Genomic DNA, 12,313 nt, shown 5'->3' on the forward strand with positions numbered 1-12,313 from the left:
TAACAAATTGAATTTTTTTCCCCTCTGGTTCAGATATCAGATATTCATTTCTGACTAGTAGTGCTAGTGGTTATTCTAGGGGCTGATTGCATAAACTTCTTGGACTAGTTAGTCATCTCATTTTTTTTTTTCTTCAAGGCTGGTCATAACTTTTTTTTTTTTTAACAGCCATAATAACTTTCTTCTTTCTAATGAACACAATCAGAGTTATATTATTAAATATCCTGGTGTTTCCAAGCTTTATGATGGCAGTGAACGGGGCTCATGAGTTTGAAGCTTAAAGTGCATCCATCCATCCATCATAAATGTACTCCACACGGATCCGGAGCCGTCTGAAGCGAAGTGTTTGTGTAAAATAAATATACATATTTAACATGTTATAAAGTAAAATATCTAGCTTCCGCCAGACCACCTTCCGTATTCAACGGAAAAAGCGTAACTGACGCAACGTATGATGATGTAGGACTAAAGGCCTGTACACACCGGGACGAATATCGCACGCGCTTATCGCCAGCGTTTTTCGGCGCGTCTTGAGTGTTCACACCCAAGCGATTTCCACTGGCGATGCGGCGAGTGAACGTGCACATTCAGTAGATAGCGCTCCCGGTACACAAGGTGGTTCTGCGGCACTTTTCGCTTCTGACACTCGCTTGTCACACAGAAGAAAAGGAGAGACAGTATTTACGTGCTTGACAAAACCACAGATATATTATGTCTATGGCAAAGCCATTCACAAACTTTTTGCTAACTGGTAAGCAGCATTAGCAGCCCATCTTCTTCTTTGTCTACTTACTACTTCTTCTTCGTATCAATATGTGCTCGGCAAGACCGATTTTGTGCTTGAGCGCCACCAAGTCGTGTTTTACTGTCACTTCAGCAGCTCCAGGCACTTGAACAAAAGCGCTGATCTCATTGGTCGGCCATTTTTTAACGCGCCGTGTCAAAATAAAAAAACCAACCCGAGGCGTTTTTTTTTTAAATGACGCTTTTACGCCTGGCGTTTTACGCGTCGGTGTGCACACTCACATTGGCGCCCATTGTTTAGTCACGAGGCGTTAAACGTCGGCGATAAACGCGCCCGAAAATCGTCCCGGTGTGAACAGGCCTTTAGCGTAAGCGTTTTGAACTGTGAGAGGTCGTTACACGTTCTTCGTAAATTGAATACGGAAGGTTGTCTGGTGGAGCTAGATATGGTACTTTATAAAGTTTTAAAATATAGATATTTTTCTTAAATATAGATATCGATTTGCTTCAGAAGGCCTTTATTAACCACCCCCGGAGCCGTGTGGAGTATGTTTATTATGGATGGATGTAGTTTTTTTTAATATACCAGTGAGATTTTATTTAACTAGTAGTTAAAGATTAGTTCTGATCAGTAGTCTGTTTATTCTTTGGTCTGATTATTCGCATTGACATCCAGAACTAGTCTTTGAAGCATTACACACAATTTTATCTACTGGGATAAGTGCTAGTGTCTCATATTAGCCAAATAAGTACCCTAACAGTAAACCGTAATAGATACTAGTCGCTATTAGAAGTACAAGTATATACTGAGTAGTTACATGTGAAATTAAAACTAACTAAACCTACTTTTAAAATAATTAGCAGTGACAGATGCTATTTTAGTTTTAAGGAATAGATGTTAAAACTGCTTGCCATATGTGCTGCGTTAAAGCTCTCGGGTTGCATTGGTCAGAGAAGGAGGGAACAGCCATGGCAAACAAGCACTCTGGCCTGTCTTATGTACCTCCGTTCAACCACCTTTATAAAAGAACACATGCGAATATACACGGCCAAAATTAATCTACCGCAGTCTAGTGCCGTGGGCGTTGATCTTCAAGTTGTGACATGCAATTCTTTACACTGCATAGACATGTCGATTTTATAACTCGCTCTTGTTTATTAGAGCGTACAAACAAAGGATGTAGTCACACAACAAACTGGAGCGAAAATGCTTGGGTTTAAAAGTGAAACAAAAGGTCAGCGTTCGAGCTGAATCTCCACAGGACACATGTTGAGATCTGGCTGACGAGGAGTTTCGATCGTCGCTGTTTGAATTCAAGTTCATCTGAAGTACATTATGGAGACTTGCGTGATAGCCGTCGAGGAAAACCAAAACGATATCGTCAAGACACGTTCGTGTTTCGAGAGGACGTTTTCATCAATGACAGTGGACGATGTGTACGAAATCGCTAAAGTGGTGGGGTCTGAAGTGGAGAAGCTCATCGACAGTTATGGGAAGTCGAGTGTGGAGGGACTGGTGTCTCACATAGTGAAAGTGTTGGAGCTCTTGGAGAGTTTCGCGGGGAGAAATCAATCTCTTAAATGTAAGGAAGATGAACTATTGAAGACATTTGAGACGTTACAGCTACAGCAGCAGAAGAAAAGACATGTGAAGGAATGTGACGAGACCATAAACAGCTTAGAGAGTCGGGTAAGAACACGACAACATGATCGACATATCAACACTGTTACTGTAGCAAGATTGCTCTTTTTCAAATGTCTATGCGGTTATCTTATGGATAACTGTGTTTTAATGTAATGTACATAGTGTGTTGCACTTATTCAGCTGGACTTTTGATTCGTGACACGTACGTTGATCGATTTTAGGAAATTCCAATAGGGGGCACACTTCCGGCCTGCCATGCCCCTCAGTAAATGTCATTTGGAGAACACCATGTACCATCCATTAGTGGTGGGGATATTCTAAGTGGCTGTAATCTGTTCATTAAAACGATTTGTTATGTAGGTTACATAATTATGTCAGGTGGTAAGTGTGTTGTGAACAAGTCTTGGACATCTCGTTCATCATCAATAAAATGAACAGTTCAAACATCCCTCAATTAGATGTCTGGTTGGGCTGCTTATATAAGTACATGAGCCTGTCCTGCATTGTTAATTCATGAATGATTTACAAGCCATTATGTTCTCAAGTGGTCTGTTACTGTTAGGCTTTTGAAACCAATGTCAGGGTGACACCTGGTAGTCTCACTTCTTGTGTTTGTGGTTTGAGAGGATTTTTGCAATGGTTCTGTTTTCTTTTGTGTTTTGTTCAGGAGTGGCATCAGAATGAGAAGAAACTGAAGGATAACGTTGAAGTGTTACAGTCCCAGGTGCGTCAGCTCAAGGAAGAGAACCAGGAGCTTCACACCCGCTTACAATGCACACACTCCAAAGAAGGTAAAATGCCCTGGGACAAAACAATATTTAAATGAACACTCAAGTTTGTTTATTTATCCAAAAATGAATGTAATATCAGTGTAATTGCCATTTCCATTGTAATAACAAATTAACTACACCTTCTGGAATGGAAACCATGAAATGTCTCTTAGTTCAGATGGTCTTATTTAGGCCCTATTGGAATGATCAGTCACGGTTATTTCTTCTGTATTGTGATGTACATTCCGACTGTGATGGATTAACGGAAAAGATAACATACGTAGTGCTTGGTTCTATGCATCAATTTTTGATTGTATTTTGAGATGTGGGCATTGCACTCAAAATTAGTGTGAATGCAAGCTTGTAGTCGACTGTAAGAATGGGGCGTGTTTAATCTGTCTAAATGATTAGAGAAGTCTGTCGTTTTCAACTGGAATATTCAGTTATGACATTGAGGTCAAAATAAAAAAAATTAGAAATGTAAACATCTACATGTTCACAGTCAGATCTATGACATGCAGTTAGAAAAATGGGTGAATTATTTTCAATAAAATACAAAAAACCAACTTGTCAATACAAAATCAATTCAAGTTAAGTATTATCCAGTCTTAAATGTTTTAATAATTTGTACAGGCTCATTGTATTTCCTTGTAGCACCAATTTAACTTCCACTTTATTGTTGTGTACAGTATAAACTAAAGTCCAAAATGTAATTGCTTGTCATGAGATCTCCGAAAAGAGATGTTGTTTCTATCCTTATATCAGAGTGAAATACAACTTTTCTGAGCAATTGAGCTCTCTGTTTTGTGTGTGTAACTGTATTTATCTCATTTAAGGGTGGGGTTTTCCTCCTTTATTTATTACTGTTAGGTCAGCAGTTAGGAATGGTTTTGTCAGATTCCAGGATCTGTTAACATTTGCTTTTAATTTGTATATCAAATTCATTTATTTGGTCAAATTCCTGAAATTCAGCAACTGTGACATTGATTTATTGATGTGTGCATTTAATCAGGGACAATACACATTAATAATACATGAAAAAATTAATCCGTAGTCTCTTGGCAGGTTGATGTTAAAGAAAAAGGGAAAACAAACAAACAGAAATTCTACACTCAAATACAAAACTCTACGAATCCTCACAATTTTGATTCATTAAATCGCATAATCAATATGCGCCTGTTGAATAGAAACTCAAGATACTAGTCAAGAAACTCATATATCCGCACACACAGTGTGTGTGTGTGTGTGTGTGTGTGTGTGTGTGTGTGTGTGTGTGTGTGTGTGTGTGTGTATATATATATATATATATATATATATATATATATATATATATATATATATATATATATATATATATATATATATACTAGTGCTGGGCAATAGATTAATTGCGGTTAATCGCATCCAAAATAAAAGTTTGTGTTTACTGTTTACATAATATATGTGTGTGTACTGTCATAATTATGATATATATATATATATATATATATATATATATATATATATATATATATATATATATATATATATATATATACACACACTCCTTCATGTATATATTTAAGAAAAATTTGCATGTATATACTGTATATTTATATAATTTATCTTATATATAAATATATTATACATAAATATAGCATATTTTTCTTAAATATATACATGCATGTGTATGTATTTATATATACATAATTATACACAGTACACACACGTATATATTATGTAAACACAAACTTTTATTTTGGATGCGATTAATCGATTGCCCAGCACTAATATATACACAAACTTTTATTTTGGATGCGATTAATCGATTGCCCAGCACTAATATGTACACAAACTTTTATTTTGGATGCGATTAATCGATTGCCCGGCACTAATATATACACAAACTTTTATGTTGGATGCGATTAATCGATTGCCCGGCACTAATATATACACAAACTTTTATGTTGGATGCGATTAATCGATTTAACAGCCCTACTTTATATTATTTGCTTTTCATTTGACGTAATTAGGCTTTTAAACTGCCTTTGAAGTTTTTGTAATTCTTCTTTTAGAACATTACTGTCTGCATGCAGTATTTTAAAATACATTTGTTTCTCCATCTTTTCTCTAGACCGCACACAGCGTCAGGAACGAGAGGTGATGCTCAAGCTGAAGGAAGTGGTGGATAAGCAGCGTGATGAGTTGAGAGCCAAAGTTCAGGAGATATCCAGCATGTCAAAGGAAGTGGAAGCGGTATGGGTCTGATACAACTGCGCTGATATAACCTGAGTTGCTCAAATGAAGCACCAGGTTTTAAACCATGAACCTTTGGGTTACAAGGGGCTATTATACTCCAAAATGTTGCTTTCTTGCACTTAAAATGAAAGCAAACAGCAATCTGCAGTTCCCTTTTTTTATAAGTGCACCCCCCACCTTCAAAAGCATGCTTAAAAAAATCAACTTTGAGCATTTTTCTTTCTAAAAATCTGTTTGATATTTCTTTTCATTGTCCCTATAGAAATGAATGCTTGCACTGCCAAACAGACTGTAGTCTTTTCATCAGAACTAGTTTAGTTTTTGCAACACCAAGGTATCTTTTGTTGAATTTAAAACACAGTGCAAACACTGTCACTCGCAGAGCACCTGTGATACAAAATAAAAAAAGTGGCATGTCAACAGTCGTGGCCGACAAGTACTTGTTCATGAATTGCATCAGAGGCTGAGGTTAAGAGTTTCCCTTTTTATGCTTTATGTTTGCTTTGCTTTGGTATAAAACTGGTCAGACCAGTGCCACTTAGAAAATGGACTGAAAATTCATAATTGTCTCTTAAGCTAACTTAATTTTTTCCTTATTTTCAATATTTCTACAAACTAGTTTGAGTGATTAGAAGTGCGTGTCTGTCATGTAACATGTTTGTGTTTGTTGTTCAGCTCCAGGAGCAGCAGGAGCGGCTAATGAAGATAAACGCAGAGCTCAGACACAAGCAGAACATCATACAGACTCAGCTGAAGAGCGCAGTGGAGAGAAGGGCCGACCTGGAGGCCGACCTGTGCGAGAAACAGAAAGAGATAGAGTGCCTGAACTCACAACTAGAAAGAGCCAGCGTGAACACTGCTGCTGAAAGGGTTAGTCAAGTTAATATTACTTTGTTTCATAATAACAAATTAGCTATCCTGCATTGGGTTTATATGTGGGATTGTGGGTTTTCATAATTTTTGTATTTCCTAAAAGCATAATGAGACAGAAGCTTCTATGTTCCTCTTGGGGGATTTAGGTATTGGTATGCACTACCACAGGCACAGGGCCTAAATTCCGCTTTGGTTGGTTGGATGCGGCATATATAGGTCATGTGTGCCCTCACAGGAGTGTAACGGACATGTTTGTGCACAACCCCCCCCCTTCAGCTTACAAACATTTCGGGATGCTTGATTAAATTCTGACATTAAAACCGTCCAAACCTTTTTCACTTAAGTTTTATCTTAATCAACAGAGATACATTTAGAAATAAATCAATTGTTTTAGTAATGAACAAAAAAGCAAAGGAAATAAGAGGAATTTTAATACACTGAACTATACCTGTAGTATTATTTAGAAAATAACTGTTTTATTCATTTGTATTGAAATATTATATTCAATTATTTTATATTAATATTTACATTATATTACATATATAATTTTGTTTTTATTTATTTAATATTTTTTTAAATGGATAGTTTAAAGAACTTAATTTAAAATGTATTCTAATTTGATCTATTTATCTTAGACTAAGACTAATATAGATGATTTCAATAAAAAAAAATAAAACAAGCTTTTAGCAATGAACAAAAACTGAGTTTTTTTGTATATAAATAATATTATTTTTATTATGGTATTTTACATTTAAATATTATTAAATTACTGTTATATTAATATTAATATTAAACTGTTTTTGTTTGATTTATTATTTAATAGAAATAAAATAAGATTTTAGTAATTAACAAAAAATGAATTTTTTTTATTAGAATATAGATAACTATAAATACAAAGAATATGTTCCTTTCTGAATAATTTAAATGTATTATTTTACTTTTAAATGTTATTAAATTAACTTTATATTTATATTAAACTATTTTTAATATTTTATTTATTATTTTCCAACTAAATTTAAATTTATTTCTGATTTAATTTCTAATAAAATCGCATAAACCTCTTATTTAGGCAACACTGTGCACCACACTTTTTGTCTTTAGTTTAATGTTTAGTTATAGTAACGTGCAATATGTGTATAAGTGTTATCAAACTGTCTTTCAAAAAAATGGAATTAGCTGCACATTATCAACTGTGCTTAAGACATTTATGGTATTTGACTCACATACTCCTATAATTCCACCTTTGCCTCCTTCAGAGCAGTTCAGCCATTGACCTCACAGATAAGATGATCATTGACTTGAAAGATCCAAATCGGCCGTGTTTTACCAAGATGGAAGTACGGGAGATGCTTTCTGAGAGGAACGAGTTGAAGGCCAATCTCTTTCTGGTGAAAGAGGAGCTTGCATATTACCAAAGGTGAGAAGATGTGTTTGTGACGCATTCTAACCTTTTATATCAGCACAACATCCCTTCTCAATATGCACACACATTTCTCTGTTTCCTTAGGGAAATCCTGAATGATGAGAGATGCCCAGGATTCTTACTCGATGCTGTGCGCTCTGCCATAAAGAAGCAGAGGACCGTCATAAAGTCTAAAATGCTCGGCATACCTGTTAGCGAATGTAGCACGTGAGTACACGCCACGAACATACTTGTAGTATACAGTGATTCATGTTGTGTTTAACCATGTTTCGCTCTCATATAGAGATGAGACAGATGGCCCTTTGTTTGAGAGGAGTGGAAATGAAGACAACGACACTGACAACAGACCCCAGGACTCACGCATCAGAAACCTGTGAGTGCTGCATTCCTGATGAAACAAGACAGACCTATAGCAATAACTTATTTATGTCCAACAATCTACTTAAAGGTGCAGTGTGTAAATTTGAGCAGCATCTAGCAGTGAGGTTGCGAATTGCAATCGCCCACCGCTCACCCCTCCCTTTCAAAGCACATAGACACAGGACAAAGATGTCATCGTCTGAGACAGCAGAGAGTAGCTAGCGCTCTGTAGAGAAGTTTGTCCGTTTAGGGCTACTGTAGAAACATGGAGGCGCAAAATGGTGACTTCACTGTATGTAGAGAAAAATGGCTCATTCTAAGATAATAAAAACATAACGGTTCATTATGTAAGGTCTTTATACACCACTGAAAACATAGTTATGTATATTATATTGCATTTCTGTCAATAGATACTCATAAATATTACACACTGCACCTTTAAATACTAACCTACTTCACTAAAACGTGTTTCAGTAGAATTGGGTTATGGGATAAGCCACCATTCTTGGGTACAATCAATACATTATGAGTGTGAAAGGTTTAGTTTGTATTTGTAGTTTAAGATGTAGTTTTTGAGCAACAGCAGAAATTCTTCTTGGTGCTAATGCAATCAAAACATGCTTCTTTGCTGTAAAAGATCAGCACTTGTTTTATGCATTTATGAATGTACTTGGTGCTGCTAGTTGTGCAAACATTACACACCTTTAAGAAGCAAATCTGCCTGATTTTATCCTTAGAAATGACTTCAAAATATGTGATTTAATGCAGTAAGTTTAATTCCGTATTAAATAATATTTTGGGTCAAATTTCATGTTACCAAGGTTAATTTAGACGTTACCATGTATATATATTGTTTACATTTACATTGTTACATTTCTTACCACATTTTTAGGTTGTGAAAGACATTTGTTTTGACATTTCGGGGTTTTTTTGTTTACATGTCTTACCACATTTTTAGGTTAGATGACAGATATCTTAGCCTGTGGGGCAGGTTGGGCTTGTTAAACTTTCCCTTTAAAAGTATGTTGGTAAAAACCATGCCAACTTCAAGTATTGAGCAACTGACAATATACTAATTGAAACATTCATATATTACACCTTTTTACAATAAGACTCTCTCTTCTCTGTGTATAGGATGTAGTATTTTGTGTCATACACACAAATTACTTCATATACTACTGTATAGTCTGGCTCTTTTGCAACATTCATTCTATATGTTCTTGGGAAAACCCTAAGCTCATTTTAGAGATCTCTTAATCACATTTCTATCTTCAGCTTAGTAACCTTAGTAACAGAGCATGCCAAATAGCTACTGAAACTGAACCGTTTCAAAAATAGGACTGGAAATGCCCCTCTGTCATTGTTCTATCTGTGATTTAAAGCTCTCTTATCTCCTCTGACTCCAACCTTTAGATTTGGTTTCCTGACGCGGTCCAGTCTTACTAGGAGTTCCGGTTCCCAGCCCTCTGGCCTTCCGACATCCAGCTCCACATGGGAAATCATCGATCCAGATGAGCAGGGAGTCGAGGGAGAGACACAAACACTAAGCTCCTCTTGAGAACCACCCCATCTGTCACTCATCCTTACCTGGGTTTGAAGAGATTGTATTGAGAGAAAACAGTTTCTCTATGTATTTGGTTATACAGACATGGTATTTTTATGGTTTTTGCCTAAGCAGTAATTTTTACTCGTTAGTCAGCACTTGTATTTTGTTCATTTTGACCCGATAGCTAGAGATGAGCCTGGTGGTCACCCAAGAGAAGACCTGAAGATGAGTTTAGATTGTGTCAGTCACATACATATTTTGTTAATAGTTGTCAACGCTTTTGTTCGAAAGTTTGGGGTCGGTACATTTAAAGGCTGCATTTATTTGATCTAAAATACAGTACAAACTAGGGCTGTGCGATATTGAAGAAAAATGCGATATGCGATATCCTTGTTAAATAATGCGATATGCGATACGATATTACTTTAAGTGTGTAAATTCTATATCTTTCCCCAACTGATATCTTTCACTTAAAGCATAACCGACTGTGTTTACATAAATACTCATCAAGACACAACTGTGTGTGTATTTGACAGTTCGAGTGTGTAACAATACACGAAAAAAAGAACGGCTTGTGCATACGTTTCGGTGTGTGTGTGCGTGTCAGACAGCACAAGACTGCTAGGAGTTGTTTTTTGCAAGTTATTGTGTTTAATAACTCTTTTTGATGTCAAGCAAGTCACATAAGTAACAGTCGTGTGCCCGGTCTATTCTCTGCTATATGCGTCGACCTAAAACATACACTTTTCACAATGTTGAAGTAGCGTATTAAAATCATTCAGATATTGCGTACCCTTGCAATATGCATATTGCGAGATGTACATTTGCGATATTTCGATAATTTCGATATATTGCGCATCCCTAGTACAAACCGTAATGTTGTGAAATATTATTACAGCTGTTTCCTATTTTAATATATTTTAAAATGAAATTTATTCTTGTGATGGCAAAGCTACATTTTCAGCATCATTACTCAGTCTTCAATGTCACATGGTCCTTCAGAAATCAATCAAATATGATTTAGTGCTCAAGAAACATTTCATATTGTTATCAATGTTTGTCAGTGTTGAAAACATTTGTGCTTCTTAATTTTGTGGAAACAAATTTTTCTTTTAGAAGAAAAAAAACAAAAACAGCATTTATTTGAAATGGAAATCTTTTGTAACATTATAAATGTGTTTACTGACAATTTTGATCAATTTAATGCATGCTTGCTAAATAAAAATACTTACTGACCCCAAACATTTCAGTGGTAGTATATGTAGGATTAAAGGTGAAGTGTATCATTTTTTTTCACTTTCTCCTATTCCAGTTTAATATGCTAATGCAACTGTAAGTAAGGCATTTGATTGCTTGTGCGAGTGTAAACAATGGCATTGTGGCACTTTCAAATATTGCTCTTTCAAGGCCCAACATGTCGACTTCTAGCTCAACCAATGGCATGTGTTTGGGGCGGGGTTTCTTATAATAAGCTGTTTAGTGGGATATTGACTTGGAAGGGATGGTAGGAGGATTTGGAAACAATTATTATTTCTGTCATTTCAGTTGGTGATGCATAAATGACTGCAGACTGGTGCACTTAACATGGGAGAAATCTGCAGTTTTGATAATCATAATACACCTGGCATTATATTTTTTGATGTCTGGATGGAAGCTACAGAGAATTATGGCAGTTATTTTTATAGAGAGTATATTTAAGATGGATTTAAACCAAAGATACTGACAATATATTACTATCACTATCAGAGATAATCACACTGACCCTTTTATGTCACTAGGGGGCATTAGAGTATTTTGTATTCATGTTCTTCAAGTATATTTTTTATAAAATATTAGCTGTCCCTAACAAGTATTTTCTATAAGGGTATCTATAAAGATTTTCAGCATGTTTTTAAATAGAAATATTTTAATATTTGCATCTAACATGTGGATTTATCAATGTCCAGCAATGTCAGTTCTTTGGAGATGTCCATGGTTGTTAACCTGATGTTAAAAAAGTGATGCTTAAAAGTTTCAAGTTCAGTTTTGGTTACCAAAGACAAAAACACTGACAAAAACACTGAATATTTCTCAAAATATCTTCTTTTGAGTTAGGGTTAGAAGCAAGTCAGTCATAAAAGTTTGATACAACATGGAGGGTGAGTAAAAGATGACAATGTTGATTTTTGGGTGTACTATTTCTTTAATGAGTTGGCATTTTGCCCTCTTCAGCCATTTAGCTGATCAGATATGGTGTGTGACAGCCCTTTATGTTGAAATAAGAAGCAAAAATGTGGATGTGATTCAAATATACTTTGTATGCGTCTTAAGGTGTTCCCTGATCGAGAGGAAGTCTGTGTTTCCTCGGGAGGAAATTAGAGATAATGGGTACTCATATGTTTCAAAGGCCCTTAACTGACTTCTGTATTCCTTGTGATTCATCTGTTTATCTTTGGAAATAAAAGTTAATGAGTCACATAATGACCTTTTACTAGTATATTTTATTTTTGCAAACATTTTTGTTTTTTAGAAAGTGCTATAAAGCTAAATAAAATCTTTAAGTGTTATTGTTGTTTGTATGTGTGGTTTTTGACCTGAAGAGATCATTGTATTCTGAGCAAAAAGGCCATCTATAATCGGTAAAATGTTCTAATATATGTACATTTACATATGAGAGTAATTGGTAAGGATGGGAAAATGTTGGCAAGGATACTGGCCATTAAAAATACCCAACT

General features: G+C 35.5%; 1 protein-coding gene across 1 annotated transcript; it reads left to right on the plus strand.

The window, feature by feature from the left end:
* Positions 1 to 1,685: 1,685 nt before the first annotated feature.
* rilp (Rab interacting lysosomal protein) lies at positions 1,686 to 12,145 on the plus strand. The gene is made up of 8 exons (XM_079823086.1): positions 1,686 to 2,434; positions 3,057 to 3,180; positions 5,273 to 5,394; positions 6,073 to 6,267; positions 7,527 to 7,687; positions 7,778 to 7,900; positions 7,977 to 8,066; positions 9,467 to 12,145. Exons 1-8 carry the CDS (start codon positions 2,081 to 2,083, stop codon positions 9,609 to 9,611), a joined length of 1,314 nt encoding a protein of 437 aa, XP_079679212.1. The 5' UTR covers positions 1,686 to 2,080; the 3' UTR covers positions 9,612 to 12,145.
* Positions 12,146 to 12,313: the final 168 nt, after the last annotated feature.

Source organism: Gobio gobio, assembly GCF_949357685.1.
Source record: "Gobio gobio genome assembly, chromosome: 8".
Lineage (NCBI taxonomy): Eukaryota > Metazoa > Chordata > Actinopteri > Cypriniformes > Gobionidae > Gobio > Gobio gobio.